The following is a 22,827-nucleotide window of genomic DNA, read 5'->3' on the forward strand; positions in this document are numbered from 1 at the left end:
GCGCACTGTCTGAGCTCTCCTCGCCAAGGCTGCTGCCCTGCTGGCTCTCTTCGGGTCTGCCAGGCATCTCTCCTCAGGGTCTTTTATCGTCTGTTGTTTCTCTGTTCACCTCGTGAATTGTGCTGTGCCCTAGGCTGTCCTCAGCTCTATTCTCACTTCCTTCTACCTTGTCTCCCTGGGAAAAGCCCCCAACTTTCATCTATGTGATGCCGAGACCTAAATTTTAATCTCCAAACAGATTTCTTTCCTGAGCTCCAGTAGCTTCCTGACCATCAATTCCCAGACAACCCACAAGCTCAGTCTGTCCAGAAGTGCTCCCTCATCATCACACAAAACTTTTTAAGTTGGTCTCAGTGGCTTTTCTAGACTCATCTCTCCTCTCTTCACACCTTTCCTCCCGGCTAATGTGCTCTGTGCTCCAGGCATAACCGGACATGCCCCCAGTTCTAAAACACGCAATGCTCTTTCACACCTCTAAGACTCTTCACATGTTCTTCTCTTTGCCTGGGATATTTGTTTTCTGCCACAGGCCCAGCTCAGATGTCCCCTCTCTGAGGCAAAACTGGTTCTCCAAAATTTATTCTTCCAAGGCACATGGTCCAACTGCTGTTGTAATTGAAACATACTCTGAAGAATGTTATTTGCTTAGAAATCCATGACTCTACACTGCTCTTCTCAAGAGAAGCAGCATCTGGTGTGCAAAGGGTACTGTGTTAATAATAGAAACAGGATTTGAGATCTAAAATAGGAACTTCCTAGGTACCCAATTGGTCTAATGCTTGGTTCCTACATCTGTAAAAATAGGGATAATAAATAGGATTGCTGTAAAGATCGAATGAGCTAATATACACAAAGCATTGATATGCTGGAAATATGGTGCCCATGCAGGATGACATGATAAAGTGGGAGGTGTTCAATACGTCTCATTGGATGAATGCACCAGTTCTCGTGATTCCTGCTGAACTCAGGGTTTGCCCGGGGGAGGTGGCAGCAGTACCAAGGACCAGTTCTTGTCCTGTGACCTGAAGGCCTTATGCTCTGTTATCCTCCCCACTGAAGGTCCAGTAAGACAAGATGCCCATGACACAATTCTCTTTAACTATAGTACACATACGTGATGTGCTAAGCAGTTAATTATTAATGGAGGGAGGAGACAGGATGAAAATGTTGGCCCTGACCTCTTTCTCCAAATCCCATTCAAAGGTAGAAAAAACAGATTTTATTTTGGTAGGATTATAAATTTACTCATCCAGTTTTAAGAAATTATCAGCTAAAGCTACCCCATCTAAGTCAAGTACAGTGGGGGCCTAAACAGAGAAGACTGTCAAAAACCAAGCAGCACCTGTTGGACTGGATCCTTGTTTTGGTCAGAATTTTGACTGCCATGCTAAATATATAATAGGAAAGATGTTTTAAAATCCAAAACAGCACTGAAAATAAGTCACGCCACCGTGACAAACCATAAAATAGTACTATCAGCAAGATCGGAGTGTTTTGGGAATTCTTGAGTGATGGGAAGCAGATGGGGATGGAATGGCTGAGAGAGGCCTGGAGGCAGACACAGCTCTGCACTCACAGAAGGAAGACAGTACTGCTGATAAGACAAGGGCAGGAGAAGGTCCCAGGGGTTCATCGAAACACTGCCCCACGCAGCCCAGGCTGCCCAGGCTCCAACTTGAGACCTGCCAAGACAAATGTCCAGGAGCGGCCTGAGAAGGAAGCGGAGGCCTGGGCCCTCCTGCCAGACACAGAGGAGGGGGAGAAGTGGGAGCTCTCCCAGGAGGGACTTCCTGGGAAGGACTCCCTTCCTGGGAGAGCCTCCTGAGTTTGGCAACTGATAGGAGGATGGAAGGAAGGGGTTCAGCCTGCCTGCTCCCCATGTGCCTCTCATAGAAAGCAAGGCCTGTCCCGAAGCACAGCCCCCACTGCCTTCAGGGGTGGGGGTGCTGTTGGCCAATCTGCAGAGGCCCAAGTGGAACTCATTCTACCCCTGGTCCTCCATTCATCAGTAACCAAAACCAAGAAATAAAGACTTCCATGGGGCTTGCTGCATGGCCCGGAGAAACCCATGACAGCCGTGTGAAACCAAATGGAACAAAGCCTAGAACAGTTTAGTCTCTGAGTCCTAAATAACATTCTGAATGAAAGGGGGGAAAAAACAACAACAACAAGCCTGTGGTCTACAGCGGTCAGTGTCATCACAGGCAGGCCACTGTCACTGGGTGATCCACCCAGACAGCAACCGTCTTTTCGGTCCTGTTCACAGCACATGTTTTGACGAGGTGAGAGAAGTCAGGACGGCAAGGTGAGCAGAGACTGGCTTCAGAAAACGAGTACCCTTACCACCGAGAAAGCAACAAAAGCATTCATGAGAGGTGTGCCGTGAGGGGTTTCCATCAACATGTTGTTAGGGTTGAAGGTTGAGGGAGGTCCCAGGGAGGAGGCCAGATGGAGCTGAAGTCGGTGTACCATCCTGTGTCCATGAGTGGGAGGCAGATGGAAGCCCCTCTCTCAGCCCAGCGGCCCTAGAGCTTGTGGCTGCAGCAACGGAACAGGCCGAGCCTTCGCCGGGACGCCGGCTCAGAGCTGCTGTGCCATCTGGTGTCTCAGAAAAGACCTCTCTGCTCTGGCCTCAAACAAAGCTTCTCCCCTCCATACGCCCCACCTACTTCCCCACCAACATCACTGAACAAAGTCACATTTTACAAGCAGGTTTCTTATGGCAGACAATGGCATTGAGTACCTCTCCTGCTTTGGTCTTTGTGGGGGCAGACAGGAAAGAAAAATGGAGAAGGGTTCCCACAAATCAGCTCCCAGCCTGTTCAAAGAGTCATGAAAGGGTCCCCAGGGCTGAAGGCAATCTGGCTTTCAAGAGCCAAGGGAACACTGTGCCCCGATCGAGCAGGAGGAGGGACCTCGCACGTTACCTTCACAGAGGACCTGTGAGGCCAGGGAAGTGAATCGGCTCTCCGGCTGCTCTGAGTGGCAGCACGTGAATGTACCTGGTCTTTACTTGTCCTTCTCCAGATGTCACAGGCAGAGGCATTAGGCATCCCTGCTTCTTTACAAACCTGCGTGGTGCCACATTGATGGGGATTTGTAGGATCCTGCTGGGGAAAGGCCTAGTTTCTGCAGGGGACGCATTCTGGTGGCAATGTCTAGTTACAGACAAGATAATAAACGGGGGTGGAGGGAGAGGCATTTTCTACATTAAAGGATGGAAGGGCTCAGGTGATATCAGAAGCTGCTGGTAAATACAGTTTTATCAAGGAATTTATCAAGGTCAGAGACAGAGCTCTTCGGTTATTGGAACGTGGATAAAATGAGGGATTCACCCAGGCCCCAAGCAGGCACGCTGGCATGGCCAGTGGTAACCTGGGCAGGTGAAAGACAAATAACCCAGTTCTTCTAGACTTGTCACCCAGTAGACCTATCCCCTGGTGCATGGGAAAAATACCCAGAAAAGTCAGTGTTATAAATATGTAAGACCTGGTCAAGCATCAAAATAAAGGAAATGCTTTACTATTTTTTTCTTGGGGCTGGAATGCTTTATTTTGGTGGTAACACTCCACCTCAGTCCACCTGATTCTCCTGCTTTCAAGTTATTTCTCAAGCATGGGTCAGTTTCCAATGCTCTTAAAAGACTTGAGATTCAACTCTTCCACTTCCCTTAAAGGAAAGTTCGGAGTGGTTTCCCACCCCCTTGTCTAACAAACCAGCACAATGTGTTTGTTTCTTTGCTTCACCTCCCAGGACACTTGCTTCTTAAGAGTTAGCTCTTAAGTATTTGAGACATTTCCGGAGCCTGGTGATGGGCCATTTAAGGTATCCTGCTCTGCTCTGTCGGCTCATTTCCCTGCCACACCACAACCCTCTCCCCTTACCCTCAACCCAGAAAAGGACATTTTAACCTTATCAGATACATTTTCTCCATTCTGTTTTCAAGGTTTTGATCATCTTTACTGTCATTATTCTGAATTCTTTTTCAGGCAGTTTGCCCATTTCCTCTTCATTTATTTGGACTTCTGTTTCTAGTCTTTTCCTTCTTTTGCGCAGTATTTCTCTGCCTTTTCATTATTTTGTTTTAAACTTATTGTGTTTGTGGTCTCTTCTTCCCAGGTTTCAAGGCTGAATTTTTTCTTCCTTTTGGTTTCTGCCCTCCTAAGGTTTGGTCCAGTGGTTTGTGAAGTTTCATATAGGGTGAGATTTGTGCTGAGGTTTTTTTTTTTTTTTTTTTCCCTCTGATGGGCAGGGCTGAGTGAGGTGACAATCCTGTCTGCTGATGACTGAGTTTGTATTTTTGTCTTGTTTGTTGGTTGGATGACGCGTCCTGCACAGGGTGCTACTGGTGGTTGGGTGGTGCCCGGTCTTGTGTTCAAGTGGTTTCCTTTGTGGAAGTTCTTACTATCTGATACACCCGAGGGTTAGTTCTCTGGTAGTCTAGGGTCTTGGAGTCAGTGCTCCCACTCCAAAGGCTCAGGGCTTGATCTCGAGTTTTGTGTGGTTTATATATTCTTTTCTAGTGGTTAGGTACTCTGGTCTCCTCTCAGCTGGTATTATGCAAGCATTTCTGTATCTGAAGGTGTATTTCTGCTATATCCGTGGAAAGAGATGTACTCCACATCCACCTACTCCTCTGCCATCTTGTTTTTCCCTTTTAAGCTTATCAGATACAATTAGACATTCTCCAGTTCTGACAGCAAACCCTGTGTACCTGGGGATTCTTCCCCTCTTTGTGAAGTCAGAAACGAATGCAGTTTAGAACTGCTGTTAAGGGTAAAAGTCTCGAGAATATTTGGGAGAAATGAAGTCATCCCCATCAGGACATGGGGTAAATGTTCCATAATTCAGTGCCTCTGAGGCCTAAGTGTTTGGGGACATTGTGATTTGAGGTTTTTCAAGTTCAGAAGCTGAATATGCCAGAAATTCTCCCAGCAAAAGTGTTTACTATCTTTGTACCATTAAACCTTTTCAAAGGTACAGCCACAAATATTTTCCTTTAAAATACCTAAGCAGCAAGTTGAGAAAAACAAATTCAGATGGAAGCAGATAGTTATAGCTACCTGCCTTTGTGTATGAGACATATATATCAGATAGAAAATGCAAACATTTTTTGAGGAGATGCTATGTGGGTGCATTATTTTTCCTTTATACAAATTAATTCTTCATGAATCAGGGACAGAAAGATATTTCCTTGCATGCCACTGCTTGTGCAGTAAATCCACCAGAGAAGAACTTGAGGCTATCTGTTAGAGATGAAATATTATTATTCATGAAAAAAAAAGTGAAATTGGATTTGGAGTAAGCAGACTGGGGCTCTGTCCCTGGTTCAGCTACATATACTACTGCGTGATGTAGAAGATACTCAGAATGTACTAAGCTCAGTTTCTCCATCTGTAAATTGTGGGTAATAACATTAGCACTATTCTGTTCACACAGTTAGTCTGAGATTCAAAGAGGGGATGTAAATGAGGTCACTATAAAAAAGGTATAATGCAAATCATATTTAATTATTATGTTTTGTCTATGATCCTGACTTGGGTGTTGATATGAATTTTTTCTACAGTAGACGATATATTTGAACTTCATTCAGGTCTATATCGTCTTCCCTGGTGGCTTAGATGGTAAAGAATCCACCTGCAGTGCAAGAGACCTGGGTTCGATCTCTGGGTTGGGAAGATTCCCTGGAGGAGGGCATGGCAACCCACTCCAGTATTCTTGCCTGGAGAAACCCATGGACAGAGGAGCCTGGTGGGCTACAGTCCATGGGGTCACAAAGAGTTGGACACGGCTGAGCGACTAAGCGCAGCACAGCATATAAAACCTTCATTTAATGAACTGAGACTAGTCTGTAGTAACTATTTTAAAATCAGATTTCCATGACATGTTTGCTCAACAATGCTCAAAGAACAAAGCCAAGAGACCGTTTTGAAGCCTTTTTGGCCTGGGACATGTGGTAGACCGCAGAACAGAACACAGGCTCGAGTCAGAAAGACCTGGACCAAATCCCAAGTACCCCTCTTTCAGGATAAACAACAAGTGATGTAACATAAGCCTCATTTTCCTTATTCATAAAATGAGGATAATATTAATAACTACCTCAAAGATCTGTTGAAAGAACAGAATCAGACAATTGTTGAGCACAGTGCCTAGCACACATGTGTTCAATAAATGTTGGCTGTAATTAAATACTATTGTATTTGTTTTCCCATTTACAATCCCTTGTGAAATTGGGACAGAGTAAGAAAGATAGCGCTAAGTCATGTCCGACTCTTACGATCCCACAAACCGTAGCCTCCCCAGGCTCCTCTGTCCATGGGATTCTCCAGGCAAGAATACTGGAGTGGGCTGCCATTTCCTTCTCCAGGGGATGAGAGAAAGTAGGTATTAAACTAATGTTATAGTTTAAGAGACTTGTAATCTGAAGATGTTGGGGGACTTACTGGTAACTTGGTAAGACCAGAATCCAGGGCTCTTGTGCTTAGTATGGGCTTTCACTTTATTTAGCAGACACTTAGGTCAAATGCATGTATCTCAAAAGCTGTCATTAAATTCTCAAAATACCATTAATTCTCCTTTCAAAAAACTCAGTATCCGGCATTCTATCTTTAGTCTCGGGCCCTCGAATCCATTCTCTACAGATAGCAGAGAAACCTACCTACTGCAAAACTGGCAAGGCCACATCTCCCTCTAAACTAGTCAATGGTGCTCCAAATGGCTATAAAATAATATACAAGACACATAGAGAAGCCGACCCCCTTCAACCTGACCTCGGCCCAACTCTCCAGCCACATTCACCCACATGCCTGCACTGGGGGCACCCCTTCGGTTCCTTACTGGAACTTTCTTGACATTTTTCTGGCCCCACCTACCCCTGCACCCCTGCGAGGCTAGGAATTCTTTCTTTGTTCTAGGAAGAAGGGCACTTCTTATTTTCTGCTGTGGTTAAAAAGAAAGGTTTTGAGAATCAACCTAAACACCCAACAACGACAAACTGATTGCACTAAGGAGTATCCAAAGAATAGACTACTATGCACCAAATAAAAATCCCACCTTTAAAAAGTATTTATGGTTAAGGGAGAATGCCATCCTATATTATTAAGTGTAAAAAGTGAGGAACTGAAAAATAATCAAGGGATAGGTACCAAAATGTTAATGATAATAATCTCTGGAAGATGTGGTTGGCAGGTGTTATTTATTCTTCTTTGACTCTTTTTAGTACTTTTCCAAATTTTCTATGCAATGAACAGATCAACTTGAACAGTAAAAAGTCATAAAAATCTTGAGGCAATCTAATAATGATGCCTAAACTGTAAACTGCAGCTATATCCATCTTTTTCTCTTCCAAATCTGGATCCTAATAGCATCAACCCAAAGGCTGGCTCTTGGGCATGTAAACATGAGGAACAAGGAGTAAACTGCCTTCATAGGGGAAAGGCAAATTTAAACTCTAGAAACGGCCCACTTAATGCACTCATTTCTTCTTGTAAATTCCACAAGCTTACACTTAGGGCACAGCCATCATTTCAGGAAAAACAAAGGCAAAGTTCATCATGCAGTGAAGGAAAAGACTCCACAGTGAATTTTTTTATTTCCTAAAGATCAGTTCTTTTAGTCATTCTTCTGTTTTCATTTGATTTGCATCTAAGGATGGACTTTTTTTTACTCTGAACATTCTCTTGGCATATCCCAAGAAATCACAAACCTAAGCACTAATGGTTTTAGGCTTGCTAATCTGGGTTCCACTGAAGAAACAAATTTTCCAATAACTGTATCACACCCTCCAAAAATAGCCTGGACAGGTGAAGACTATTAAAACAGGCTCTGCTAATGAAGAGAAAACACACAACCTCTCGCGTGCCCTCTAGAGCACGTGTGTGGAACAGCAGGTGGTGGCTGTCTAAACAACTCTTTCTTCCTTCTGGTATTTTCTCATATCACTTGATTATCTTAAATTGTTTCCTTTCAATATTATGCCCCACAGTATATGTTAGAAAATATTACTCAAGCACATGAAATGAATGAACTTAAGATTATGAGTTTCTGACCATTTGGTAGACTCCAGAACCTGCCAGCAATTCAGATATACAAGATAATATATATATAAATATATATATTTGTATATATTTCCTGGTGATTGCAGCCATGAAATTAAAAGATGCTTGCTCCTTGGAAGAAAAGCTATGACAAACCTAGACAGCATATTATAAAGCAGAGACATTACTCTGCCAACAAAGGTCCATATAGACAAAGCTACAGTTTTTCCAGTAGTCATGTATGGATGTGAGAGTTGGATCATAAAGAAGGCTGAATGCTGAAGAATTGATGTTTTTGAACTGTGGTGTTGGAGAAGACTCTTGAGAGTTCCTTGGACTGCAAGGAGAAAAAAACCAGTAAATCATAAAGGAAATAAATCCTGAATATTCACTGGAAGGACTGATGTTGAAGCTGAAACGCCAATACTTTGGTCACCTGATATGAAGAGCCAACCCATTAGAAAAGACCCCAATGCTGGGAAATATTGAAGGTAGGAGGAGAAGGAGACGACAGAGGACAAGACAGTATGGCATCACTGACTCAATGAACATGGGTTTGGGCAAGCTCCAGGAGATGGTGAAGGACAGGGAAGCCTGGTGTGCTGCAGTCAATGGGGTTGCAAAGAGTCAGACACAACTGAGCGACTGAACAACAACAAATAGAAATTTATGTGAGCTTCCCCAGTGGCTCAGCGGTAAAGAATCTGCCTGCAATGCAGGAGACTTAAGAGACACAGGTTTGATCCCTGGGTTGGGAAGATTCCTTGGAGGAGGGCATGGCAACCCACTCTAGTATTCTTGCCTGGAGAATCCCATGGACAGAGGAGCCTGGCAGGCCACAGTCCCTAGGGATGGCAAAGAGTTGGACATGACTGAAGTGACTGACTACACATAAATTTATATATAATTTATAAAATACATATAGAATTCAAATATATATATACATATATATAATTTCATTTTCCGCCCTTCTGCTCAGGCCCAATTGACAAGCTTCTAGGCTTCTAGGGAATTTCAAAATTTCAGACAGACCTAGAATTAGATTCGGGAAATGGCATCTACTTCATTTCCCTCCTGCCCTTAGGCTGTTTTCTGATAGTTTCTAAACAGTGGAGAACTAGGTCTCACTTTACTCCGAAGAGGATGTTGGGAGCCTTGTATCACAAGCACCTTCTTTGTCTCCTTGAAACCTCTTTTTGTCCAGCTGGCCTCAAGCTTATAACATTCTGTTTATCTGCTCACCCCACATCTTCTTGCCCACAGTCCCTCTCCAAAGTACTTGCACAAAGGTAGCCAGAATGTATGTTTCTGCTGGTAAGGGTCTCTACTGTATCTATTTGCTGTAGGGTAACCTCTTGTTTTTAGACTTAAAAACAAAGCAAAATCACAACAACAAGCTCCAGAAGCTCATTTTAGGTTTGTTGGCCCTGTCTGGAAGCTGCAACAACAGCGCCATCAAACTGTCAGTGTTGTTCAGCACTTGCCCCCAAAAGCCACCCAGGTCTGCACCTGTGAGGCCTGGTGGGCATTGTGAGTCACTCTGCCTGCCACCACATAAAAAGCTAATTTCGCATTCAGAATATATGTTTTTTTTTTCAATACCAATAGCAACAAGAGTGTGCCAAAAAATTTCCCCTGAAGCTCTATTCTGTTTTTTAAACTACAGAACATTCTTTCATAGTTTGACAGTTAAAATGCTGCAGTTAGTGTAATAAACAGAGAATTTTTCTAAGTAGCCTGTCAAAACAAGTGACACTTTTTTTTTTTTTTGCTAGCGAGTCTCAGATTCAGAACAATAGGAAGTACCTTTCAAAGCAACATCTTCATTATACAATCAAATTCTCAAAGTAATCTTCTCATCAAAGAATATTGTGTTATTTCTTTCCCAGTAATTATCAGAGTTCTGCAACCTCCCTGGCAGTGGTGACTATTGTAAAATGCAGCTGTGCTGAGTTACAATATTGGGGGCTCCCGCCCTGGTCAATAGGGAGCCAATGCAGCTCATGCCTCCACATTTCCTAGTGACTTGGCAGTTGGGGCAGTCAAAAGTCAACATTTCCAGGACCAGTGAATATACTGTCAAGTTCCCAGGAGCAAAGAGCTCAACGGCTCTCTGCAAGGACAGCAGAGACACCAGTAATTCTTGATGAACTCAGCTTCTCTTCTTTCCACTTAAAGTACAGTAGAAGTTCCAAAGGTTATTATCTGATTAAAAATAGTGTGTGTGTGTGTGTGTAGAGTCAGAAGTCTGTCTCATAAAATTAGATTCCTTCCTTTTCACTCTTCCATCTCTTAGGGACAGTCATTCACATAGAAATAAAAGCTAAGAGTAGTGAATCACAAGAAGAACTAGCAGTTTAATTCCAATGTTCGAAGTTTCATAAAGCCTGAAAAGACGGGACAACCCTAAGGGCACCCAAAATGATGTATCTTGGGATACTGGTGAAATCTGTAATCTACAGCCAGAGATGGGCTGGAAAAGTCCAAACTTCGTAATGTAACTTTCTCTGAAGGATCTCTGGGTTAGTGCTGTATGGAAGGAAAAGAAATACAGGCTACTCTTTCTAAGGGAGACTCATGACATCAGCTCTCAGGCTCTTGCAAGGGTGAATCAAGCAATTAGCATGAATATCCTTAGCATGCTGTATTCCACACAGCCGGCGCTCAATGTGGCATCCAAATCTAATTTGGGAGTGCCTAACCCCCACCAGGTGGCGCTAATGGTAAAGACCCCTGCCTGCCAATACTGGAGACAGAAGAAACATGGGTTTGATCCCTGGGTCAGGAAGATCCATTGGCAAAGTGTAAAGCAACCTACTCCAGTATTCTTGTCTGGAGAATCCCACGGATAGAGGAGCCTGGGGGGCTACAGTCCATGGGGTCGCAGAGTCAGACACAGCTGAAGCGACTTAACATGCACATTCCACTGGATTACAAACTCTCCAAAGGCAGGAGCCATTTCACTACTTTCAAAAAACCTCTTTGGCAGATGCTCAAAAATGTATGTGAATTGAATGGCATTTCTGTCTCCCCTGAAGCAACTGAGAGCTGAGGGAACATCAGAGCCGGGGCTTTACGTTCATTTGTTCATTCAATCACTCAGCAAAGGTTTGCTGATAGTCTGCTTGGTGTAAGGCACAGAGCTTGGGATGTGCCCTTTTCTAACTTCCACATCAAGTTCAATTTCCCTCTTCAGATTATGTTCTATCGATATACACTACATTTGCCTTTGTAGCATGCAATGCAGCTGTTATTAAATGATTATTTGCATAACTAGTTGTTCATGGTCTGGCTCCTGCCCTAGACAGAAAGCTTCAGGCTGGGGGTGCAACCCTCTAATAGTTTAACGCTGCAGCCTTTGCAACTAACATAGTATCTAGGACAAAAGAGATGTTCAACAAATATTGGTTAAATGACTAAATGAATGAAGTAAAATGAGTTATGCCTTCACCTTTAAGAAACTCAGTTTACAATTATGTTTCTCAACAGAGGCTTTTTGTGCAGGGCAGCTTATTTTGTAGCGTTCTAGGTAGTGGAGTATGTTCAACATCCCTAGGTCCTGCCACTGCCCAGCAAATGCCAGCAGTGTGGCCGTCAAAACCCCCTCCCACAATTTCTGATGCCTGCCCCTTGGGGCTGGCCTGCATCTGTTTGAGAACCACGGTGTGATATGGGCTTGAATGAAGGTGGCAGCAAGAAGGGACAGAGCCAGGACATGAAGAGGAGGTAAACAAGGGACAGTGAGACACGGGAGCATAGGGAAGAGGGCAGAGAAGTGGTCTAAGAGGCAAGAACACAGTTTAGAGTGAGGGCCGTTATCTGAGTTCCCCAAATCCAGGGGACTCTCCCGTCTCTCCACCCCCATCCCCACTGCCCCCCGTCATGGTCCTCCAGGGCTCAGAGAACATAAATTGCTCGGCAGGTTTCTTGAGTACAACTCATGATGAGATCAGTGAAGCTCTGGCTTTTCTGTTTGGTAATTTTGGATTTTCCAGCAAAATTTTTGTTTGAAGAAAGGGTTTTGAAGCTAAAGGAACTGAGAACCATGGTTCTGGAGTTAAGGATGATGATGCTAACTGAATAGAGAGAAGGCCTCTGAAACACATGGTATGGAATTAAGAGAAAGTTGTGGCAAAAAAATGAGCTATGCTGAAGAGCCTCCTTGCAGCTCAGAGTAAGGGCAAGGGAAAGGGAAGAGTCCTGGGGAAAGGGAAGAAGGGTGCAGTGAGAGGCTGCTGGGAGGTGGGGCCCACACCAGGAAGCTGGTCTGAGGGACACGGGAGATGTGCTAAAGTGCAATGCTTCTGTTGAGACCCGCTGATAAATGGAGGTTGGCCAAGTCAGTGACTCAGAGTCGACACCCACAGCTGGCTGGCACCAGTTGCCGGGTGGAGTGGGATTTCATTTCCAGCAGAAAAACATAAGCCCTGTGTGCAGTGGTTGCAGGACCATATGCCAAGTCACCCTTTAGTGAGAAGGTTTCCCTGAGGCTAGAGCTGAGGCACATGCTTCTTCGTATGCCCCACAGGGATAGTGGAGCGCCCCAAACAGCTGAGCCCCAAAGAACTGATGCTTTTGAACTGCGGTGTTGGAAAAGACTCTTGAGAGTCCCTTGGACTGCAAGGTGATCCAACCAGTCCATTCTAAAGGAAGTCAACCCTGAATATTGATTGGAAGGACTGATGCTGAAGCCCTAATACTTTGGCCACATGATGCGTAGAACTGACTCATTGGAAAAGACCCTGATGCTGGGAAAGATTGAATGCAGGAGGAAAAGGGGACGACAGAGGATGAGATGGTTGGATGGCATCACTGACTCGATGGACCCGAGTTTGAGCAAGCTCCAGGAGTTGGTGACGGACAGGGAAGCCTGGTGTGCTACAGCTCATAGGGTCACAAAGAGTCAGACATGACTGAGCAACTGAACTGACTGACTGAAAAAGAGGAAGGGCTCAACAGAGTCTTTCTGGATTGATCTGATTAAACACTTGAGGGTCCTCAACATCAGCGAGCAGGTTGCTACTGATGGTCAGGTAGGTTTAGACTGAGCTGGATGGGAGGGAGCACCTCACTGGACGAATGGAGGCCCTGAAGAGTTAACAAAGCAGTGGTGTCCTCTTGTGTCTTTAAGATGAAAACCCTGATTCTAAAAGATTCATACACCCCTATGTTCATTGCAGCACTATTTACAATAGCCAAGACATGGAGGCAACCTAAATGCCCATCAATAGATAAATGGATAAAGAGGTGGTACATATATATTGATACAATGGACTATTACTCAGCCATAAGAAGAATGAAATAATGCCATTTGCAGCAATATAGATGGACCTAGAGGTTTTCATACTAAGCAAAGTAAGGCGGGCAAAGACAAATGTTATATGGCGTCACTTATATGTTGAATCTAAAAAGTAATACAAATGAATCTATATATAAAACAGAAAGACTCACAGACATAGAAAGCAAACTTATGATTACCAAAGGGGAAAGGGAGGGGAGAGGATAAATGAGGAGTTTGGGATTAATAGATGGAAACTGCTATACATAAAATAGATAAACAACAAGAATTAACTATATAGCACAGGGAACTATAGCCAATATCTTGCAATAACCTATAATGAAAATAATCTGAAAAAATATATAGAACTGAATCACTTTGTTGTATGCCGGAAACTAACACAATATTATAAAGCAAGTGTACTTCACTTTTTATTTTTTTATTTTTTTGTACTTCACTTTTTAAAAAAGAATGTGTCTTCAAGCTAAGGAGAGAAGGCTCTGCATGGGGCAAAAGCGTTGTGCTGAATGAATGCATGTGGCATAGGAGAACCGGCACGAAGCCTACAGTCCTGACTCCTCTGTCCTACTGCATTAGAGAGGAGGGGGCTGCCACAGTCTGGCACAGAGGCAGAGCAGTTTCTGTTTGTCATGGACCAAAGGTTGTTTAATACGTGGACTCCGTCTTGACATCCTGAGCCAATTGCTAAAAGTCTCTAGAGTTTTAACTCATGCAATGAGGGAAATGGAACTATCTGGCTCAAACATAGAAGAAAATGACAGGAGGCAAACCCTGCTGCATCGCCCCTTTGTAATCTCTCCTTTGGCACTGGGTGAAGTCAGGCCAGGACTTTAGAAGTCAGCCTCGTTTCCCTGCGCGCAGGTGCAAGTCTCTCACAGGGTGGCCCCAACGAGAGGCTAAGGGCTCTCACTCACGGTTTGCGAAGGACCATCCTCATGTGGGCGTCCGGGCCCATCTGCGACAGCAGCAGCAAGGTGTCCTGCAGCTCTTCATCACATTCCTTCTTCTCCTCCTCTGTAGGCAAAGGGGCGTCTTCGTGCTCATCATCCAGAAATCGATAAAATAAATATTTGTCTTGGAAGTGATGCTCCTGATCCACTACGGGAAACATGGGGGCAAGCGTCAGCTGTGGGCACCTCTGCCTCACAGCCCGTTTACCAGAAACGAATGGATGGTGTCCAATGAATGAATGGCAAGACAGCCAAGTGGCAGCAAGGCGTTGGGACTCCTCACCCTTTTCCCGTGGCCTCGCCCAGGGTGGCGCAGCTGGAAGACGGGACCTCCCGGCGGCAGTCATGCACCTCACAGCTCTCTCTGACCCGCCCATCTCCTGAGCTGCCCTGGGACTCTCCTATGAGAACCTGCCAGCTTCCCTGAGATGAGCCCTCTGACCAGTGAAATTGCCTTGATGACATTTTCTAGCGTGTGGGTTATACATCCCAAAGAGGAAAATGGCCAACTGCCAGATCGTGCTCTATAGTGGTTTTGTCAAAGCACAGACTTAAAAAAACCTGACTTTATCAGCAACAGAATTGATTTTTTTCCTTTTTATATGTGCTGTTTATAACCATGTCTTGTCTGCACTTTAAAAATTAAAGTAAAATTGTCTGAGCAAAGCTGACAAGACCAACCATCTAGGTCATATACCCCTAGTATCTAACAATAATTTCCTTCTAGTTTAAGTTTTAAAGAGTTTTTTTTTTTTATTAAATCATATTCCCTTTAAACCAGAAGATTTAGATCTCTGAAAGACAAAGTCATGAACTTGGTTTGTAATCTGTCATCTATGTGTCTTAAAGTTTTAAGCCCCTTTTCAGAGAGGAGCATCAACACTGTCCAAAGATAAGGAGTGGTAGATCCTTGCTGTTCAAAAATATGAATCAGCATCATCTGGGAGCTTGTTGGAAATGCAGACTCTCTGAATCAGAGTCTGCATTTTAACAAGAGTTCCAGGTGATCTGTATACACCGTAAAGTCTGTGAAACACTGGCAAGACCATCATTACATTCCCAGGTATTAAAGGAAAGATTTTAGTAGTTTGTCTGTTTGGAAAAGTGATCTTTAAACAAATGGCATGAGGAGTTAAATCATAGTCCTACTCCTGTCCTGAATAGTTACTCTCCTTAGATATCAGGGGCTACAACGAGAGAGCACGCATGATTTTACATATGGTCATTGTGTGGGTACACAAATTGGCTCTCCCAGAAAACGCAGGTTCTGAATTCATTACTCTCTTTCATGTCATCAGCCTGGCCACACACTTCATTGCTCTCATTTGGCCGCTGCATCAGGATTGCTGTGCGATGCTCAGAGTATAATCACGCTATCAATGAACCGTGAATGCAAACTAATAAACATAATTGGAACTGATGCACTCGGGTTGCAATTTCATTTTCCCTTCATACATTCTCCCAAGTTAGGAAGGTACAATGGTGGAACACTGCAATCAACGGCATCCACGCGCTGCATTTGTATTGCTAAATGAAGACGCCAGCTCTGCGGGTCCCTAAAGAGATCATAATTCTTTCTGGCCCATGTGGGAGTTCAGCCACAACCAACCCAGGGAAACACGCTTAGCATTTCTTGAGGGTTTTCCAGGGACCGCATGTCATCTTACCGTGGTTGAGAACGCTGTCTTCTACCAGGACTTGCCACATGCCCACAGCCTGCGTTCGGGAGTGAACACATGGAGTCTGCTGCAGCATCCAGTCCACCAGCTCGGTCCCCACACAGCATTGTCTGAAGAGTGGCGGGACACAAAGGAGGTGAGGTCACCCACTTGCAGATGAAGGATGGGAGATGGCTTCTGAGAGGAGCTCCTCCTGAAGGGCCTGGTGCCCTTCTACCCTTTGGCAAATGAAGCACCACATGATATGGCCACAGGTTCTCAAACTATTGTACAAACCAATAAGACCACTCAACTCACAGGCGACCTTCTAGGCAAGGCTGGCTAAACATCGGAAGACCATCATAAGTTGCAGCCCCAGGGAGGCAGAAGGGCTGTGAGGCAAGAAGCGTGATCTGGCAAGTGAATCCCAGGGCCAGAAACTCTTAAGCTGGTCCCAGAAATTTGACCATTTCACGGTCAAATGAAGTGTTAGTTTCTCTGCCGTGTCTAACTCTTTCTGACCCTATGAGCTGTACCTTGCCAGGCTCCTCTGACGATGGAGTTCTCCAGGGAAGAATACTGGAGTGGGTAGTCATGCCCTCCTCCAGGGGATAGTCCCGACCCAGGGATCGAACATGGGTCTCCTGCATTGCAGGCAAATTCTTTACCATCTGAACTACCAGGGAAGTCAAATGAAGGCAAAGCATAATTCTGACTTCTTTCCCCTGAGCTTTGTGAGGAATGAGTTAAGGTTTGTGAAGCCCTAGGAGGTACTCTGTGACAGGTTCTGGATAAGTGCAAAATTATATACCACTTTCTATTTTCAAGTAATACTACTGAGCTTCCTCAGAGGGGCGTTGGGAGAAACAAGCAATTAGTGATGCAAATCTCTTTGAAAAAAAGTTCGATGTAATGAACATTAGCACTTCGACAGAGCCTGTCATCTGAAGAGCTCCAAATGCTTTCTGTACAGGCACATACTCATCACTGTGATGCCCCTCGGGGGTAAGGTGGTCAGGATGGGCAAACTATTAACATGTGCATTAGTTAGGAAACACAGAACCACACACATACACACATGTTAGGAAAGCTTCTGTGGGGAGAGAAGTGTTTGTGGCATGACTATTCAGTGGAGGAAATGGGATGATGTAGTCTGAGGGAGGAACCCTAAGGGACAGAGAAACAAGCAGGGAGTTAGTTACAAGCAGCTGGCTGCCTACAGCTGGGTCGAGGTCACTGGTGGCCTCACCTCCTGGGCTGAGGATGCCACTATCTTTGAGGCACTGAGGCTGGTTCCAGCCCAGGGAGTTCCTCTCTAGTCGAACCCGAGGGGATTCCTGGTGCTGGTCCATTCTAGGAAGAGCGTAGCCTGGGAGGAGTCATGAGATCCAGCACCAGGTCTGCTATGTATTAGCTGCATGACTCTGACTATATCGTTTCAAATTTCTGGTTCTTAATTTTTTTCATCTATAAAAGAAAAGAGGAGGAAAAGATGGCCTTAAAGGCCATGTCCGTTTCTAAGATTCTAGGAACTCTGAAATCTATCAGAGATCCTGGGATGTTCTGATTTGGATCTGACCCACCACACAAGGAAGATGTCCTGAGAAGGCTATTAGGTTTCCAGGACTGCTCTGATTACAGACTATTACACATTAGAGCCTCAATGGGCAAAGAGGCACCTAGTTACTCTTTATCCTGAACCAAATATATGATCTGTCGTGTTCCTCTTCTAATTTGAGAATTTATTAATGGGAAAAGTCATGTAAAAGTATAAAAAATCAATTTAATGTGGCCTCTAAGTCAATGATTACTTTTACTAAAAGAGAGCACATGGAACTGAGATGATCCAAAGCCCTGGGACAGGGTATAAGGATCTTGTAGTCAGAACACAGAACAAAGACATACAGTTGTGCCACTTGTAGCTGATGGAATCATGGGTTTCCTCTCTATTAATGATATTTAGTTATTTTAAGATTCACAGCTGACCTCTGGTGTGATCATCACTGGGGATGACACAGCATCTGGGGAGACTTCGACCCCTAATGCTGCTGTAACGATAGAAGCGGGGAGAAGCAGGATTCGGGGAGGGGATGAAACTGGAACCAAGATTTGGGACCAGGCACTCAAAATGTCCTGCAGGAAAAAGAAATCATGCCTCATGGGTCATTATCAACAGATCATTAATTTGTGTCATAGGGTGTGGAGTAGACTTAACACCTATGTTTCAGGGGTTTAAAATCTTACTACTATGGAGCAAGAAAGAGATTATGGTTTCTGACTTCTAGTTTCCAGTATCTGTCACCAAAGATGACATCTTTAATGGAATTTCCCTAGCGCAAGTCAGCACTTGGGAAAGCATAATCACATTTTAAATTAAGGAAAAAAAATTAAAAAGTAAAAGGTCTTTCAGCTGTATGAGACTTTGAGAGTCACTTGATTAGTTAAAGAGGTTGAACTCCCTCCCTGAGGCCACAGACAGGTGTTTTAACCTTTACTTCCCTCAAAATTATAGCAGTGTGTAGGAACTATAGACTTTAAAAAAAAAAAAAAAGGATGAACTTCCAGAGTTGAAGGAAAACGCTTTCAAATGTAATCACCCAAAACGGTAGCTGGTAAATATCCATATTATAAGGGGAAGAGGAGCAATCTGTCCTTAGAGACGGAACATGTCCTAAGAGCAACATGTGACTGATTAAAGTGTTTCTCAAATCCCATCAAATAGAGTTCCAGAATTCTATTAAGAAAAGGCCATTCTAAATGTAGCAAATAGGGCTTTCCATAGTGGTCCAGTGTGGAAGACTCTGTGCTTCTAATGCAGTGGGGGTGGGTTCAATCCCTGGTTGGGGAACTAAGATGCTACATGCCCTGCAGCACTGGCAACAAATTAAAAAAAAAATAAATGTAACAAATCGTTTTGATCTTATAAACATATTCATGACAAATGCAAGTAGAAGAGTGTTAGTTTGCATGGAAAGCAGAAAAAGTGATCCTAAGAGGAAGAATTTGCCATGCATTTCCAGCTTTCCTTGGGAAGAGACTGGATTTTGAGGTAATATACTTTAACATTCACTGTAGGGTGAGTCAAGTAATTTTATAGGTTCTATCATGGTTGACAATTGCTAGAAAGATATATATCCTTTGTGGTAACTTTACAATTTGTATTCTAGCTTTTCACTGTCTTATGAATTTGGTTCATGTGAATCAAATAGGTTTTGACTCATGCTAAGTCTAATGGGTTCTGAGATCATGTCTAGGCTAAATGAGAAAGAGGGCCAGACGATTGCTGAAAGAAGACCATGAGTCTGAATCACAGGTGCAGGGAGACAGAGTGAAGGCTTATGTACCATAAACAGGGCATTCTAGTTCCTGAAGCCTTTTTGAATTGATAAAATCAAAAGTTAAAGATGAGACATGAATCCTTCATTGACCCACTATGGTTCAATCATCTCAGAAGGTCACCTAAATCACATGGCCCCAGTCTTTATCATTTCTTAACTCCAGTGGCAGCCACAATGAGTCTTTATTCTGTATGATTAGAGGTGTGAAAGAGTTGAATATCTTACTGTATGTACACTACAATGGAATCCTACATTAGAAAGTAAATTATGTAAAGGGCATTTTATATTTTTTTCCTTCTTGTATCCTTAGGGTTTGAAACACAATAATGCTTGATGCCCAGTAGGTACTTAACAAATGTGCAGAATGTATGAAAGAAACTTAGAAGTCAATCAACCTTGGTTTAAAGCCTGGCTCTGCCACTCACTAGATTTGTGACTTGGTCAAGGAAAACTATTCAATCTCTCTGAGTCTCAGATTTATCATCTGAAAAATGGCCATATAGGCTGTGATGAGGATGAAACGAGATAATGTATGGAGAGTGGTCTTTCTTGTTCAGGGCTTTGAGTATAAATGAACACAGTAAATGTTAGTTGAATCTCATTTAAATCTAGTAGTTTTCCTAAAATATACTGGCAAACAGAAATAAAGGTTTTCTTTCTTTTGTTCATCACACTTAAACCAATGTCTAGGCAAATTAGTTTAGGAATAATTCCTGGGAATACTAAGGCTAATTAGAGTTAAGTGAGGATCCAAGGCAAGCTCAGAAATTCTAGAACCCGGAGGATTATAAAACATGCTACCTGTAGATGGAAAACAGGGAAACATGTTTGTTGTAATCTCACTATTTATATCACACATACCTGTATGTCTTTAGGTGGTATTTTCTATCTCTTATCATGTGAGGTGCTCGAGAGAGAATGGCGTTTCGTAAAATTTTTCCAGCCCTGAGGATCTTCTCTGAAGGAACCTGAATTTTCATCAAGTGCGAGGAGGGGGAAAAAAAGAAGGAGTGATTATAGATGGAAAACAAACCAGATAAATCTTTAAATCACTTTTCAATCTGATTCTGTGCTTGAAAAATACAATTCATTCATACATATGCATTGCTCACTTGTGTGATATGTCACTGTTTTATTCTGAGAACTGAGACACACTGATATGTATTGTTTCTAGAAAGTGTATTTGCAGTTTCCTGATGTGCTGCTCTGACATATGGACCACTTCTCATAGTTACTTAAGAAACTAGCTCTGATGGCTCATCAACCCACCTACATCCCATTACCTTGGTAATGGTGTTAGCAGGACGAAGAGGAACGTGAGGTTCAATGAGAGGTGTCTGAAAAATAAAATGTTAAAGCAAAAGAAAATTAAACAAAAGTTCACTAAAGAAAATTATGGGTTAGGGATAATAAGAAACATCTATTTTTATAAAACTCAAAATAGAATTAAAAAAACAAGAGATAAAATCTGCCTAAAGAACTTGAATGCACAGGCATTCAAAGGGCAAGGTTAGACCACTCTATTTGCCAAAATTTAAATATAAATTATTAAAAATGAAAAAACCAAACAGGAATGATTAGATGTTTGTAGGCTTAATGAGAAGGGAATCAATATCTACTCAAAGCATAACAAACATCAGGGCAGAAGAAAAAGCAAAACAAGATAAACATGAAAAGAGATTAAAATGATCTATCTCAGAGGATAGGGAGAAAGGATTGTTTAAGAATGGAAATGAGTGATTTCATCCTCTCTCATGTAGTTAAGATTCTTTTCCTGCAATCTGTATTTTTAGAAGGTTTTAATTTTTAAATGATGCTTCTTGATGGTTTAACACACTCACATTCCTTGAACCCACTGGAGCAGCTAGGCTACCATCTCTTCCATTTGCAAAATGGTATACAAAGTTTTTAGGATTCTGTGACTATCAGAACAGCTCTAGGATTTAGAGAAAGCATTTATAATTATCCACATTCTTCAGATGAAGGTGCTGAATTGAAATTCCAGGGAAATGACTTGCTATACAGCTACACAGCTGATTCCCCTAGTCCTACTTCATCTTCTTTGCTCTGTTTTTCTGAAATATCTGGTAATGGCATTTCCAAACAGAGGAGAAAGACAACATTCCGTCAAAGACTGGTAGAACTATCAATACAATGCTGTTTATGCTACTTCCAAAAGGTAAGAGAACACAGCAGATTTATGTACGAGATTGTTGTGGGCAGAATAATAGCCCTCAAAGATGTTCATGTCCTTATCCTCAGAACCTATGAATATATTAGATTACATGGCAAAGGGGACTCTGTGGATGTGATTAAGTTAAGGATCAAAATAAGGTAGCTCAGACGGTAAAGCGTCTGCCTGCAATGCGGGATGCCTGGGTTCAATTCCTGGGTTGGGAAGATCCCCTGGAGAAGGAAATGGCAACCCACTCCAGTACTCTTGCCTGGAAAATTTCATGGACGGAGGAGCCTGACAGGTAGTCCATGGGATTGTAAAGAGCCGGACATGACTGAGCAACTTCACAGTTCTTTACAGTTCACATCCTGATGTTTCTAGGTAGGTCCAGTGTAACCGTAAGGTCCTTAAAAGATGGACAAGGGAGGCAGAAGAGTTAGAACCCGAGAGATAACAGTGGGAGCAGACTCAGTCTGATTTTGCTGGCTCTGATGGTAGAGGTGGTCAAGGGCCAAGGAACGAGGGCAGCCTCTGGAACATGGAAAAGGCAAAACAACATATGATCATGAGCCTCCTCTAGAGGCTTCAGAAGGAATGGGCCTGATTTTAGCCCAGAGACTAATTTCAGACTTCTAAACTATAGCACCATAAGGTTATTCATTTCTGTTTTTTAAGTTTGTGGCAATTTGTTACAGCAACCAAAGAAAAATAACAGATTATTATACTTTACACTAATGACCCTTACTTTTTGCAAATAGAAGCCATTACATTGAACATAAATTAGTAGGTTTTTCCTTTGTCCCAATTAAAAAACATAATCAATGGGGAAAATAAAAATCAATGTTAATTTTAAATATGTATGTAAACGTATTTATGTCATGCATGTATAAACATACACCTTTTTTTATCAACAGTAAATTTCAGATGAGTTGCTGCTTTTAATACTAGAATTAAGAAAAAAAGGGGAAAGAATCCTATGTTTTAAGAAAATCATAGATGAGAAAGATTTGTTTAGAATGAAAATGCACTGAATTTAAACATTTTAAATTTAAACATCACCTTGCTGGCATCTAGTAGACATTTTTCCCCTCTTGAAATCACTAGAGCACAAATGTCAAACAATATTATAGTATTTTAGCAGCATTCTGTTTGCAACCGGCATAGACCAAGGAATGTCAATCTGGTCCAATTCAACAGCAGCTTTGAACAGAGCTCGATTTTGTTCTGACATAGCCCACGGTCTTTTATGGAAGACCTTTCGTAGGAAAGGGACCATGAGCTCAGAGTCCCGTGTTTGTACCATCTCCTCAAAAAAGACAGGAGAGAATTCTGTGATGCCAAATCACCTGGAAATATGTTCAAAAGTGGGA

At 42.9% G+C, this 22,827-nt stretch overlaps 1 protein-coding gene across 7 annotated transcripts in view; it reads right to left on the reverse strand.

Annotated features, from left to right (window-relative positions):
* Positions 1-22,827, reverse strand: part of RAPGEF4 (Rap guanine nucleotide exchange factor 4) — a 315,899-nt gene that overhangs the window by 73,570 nt on the left and 219,502 nt on the right. For 6 of the 7 annotated variants that reach the window (XM_043894162.1, XM_043894166.1, XM_043894167.1 and 3 more), the window contains 4 exons: positions 20,565-20,618; positions 20,143-20,249; positions 15,953-16,074; positions 14,250-14,433 (listed from right to left, as the gene is read on the reverse strand). In XM_043894162.1, the coding sequence (XP_043750097.1) occupies positions 14,250-14,433; positions 15,953-16,074; positions 20,143-20,249; positions 20,565-20,618 (467 nt within the window). The remainder of the gene's footprint in view (positions 1-14,249; positions 14,434-15,952; positions 16,075-20,142; positions 20,250-20,564; positions 20,619-22,827) is intronic. The other variant, XM_043894163.1, reaches the window with a different exon arrangement.

The sequence above is a fragment of the Cervus elaphus genome, chromosome 33 (assembly GCF_910594005.1).
Source record: "Cervus elaphus chromosome 33, mCerEla1.1, whole genome shotgun sequence".
Classification (NCBI taxonomy): domain Eukaryota; kingdom Metazoa; phylum Chordata; class Mammalia; order Artiodactyla; family Cervidae; genus Cervus; species Cervus elaphus.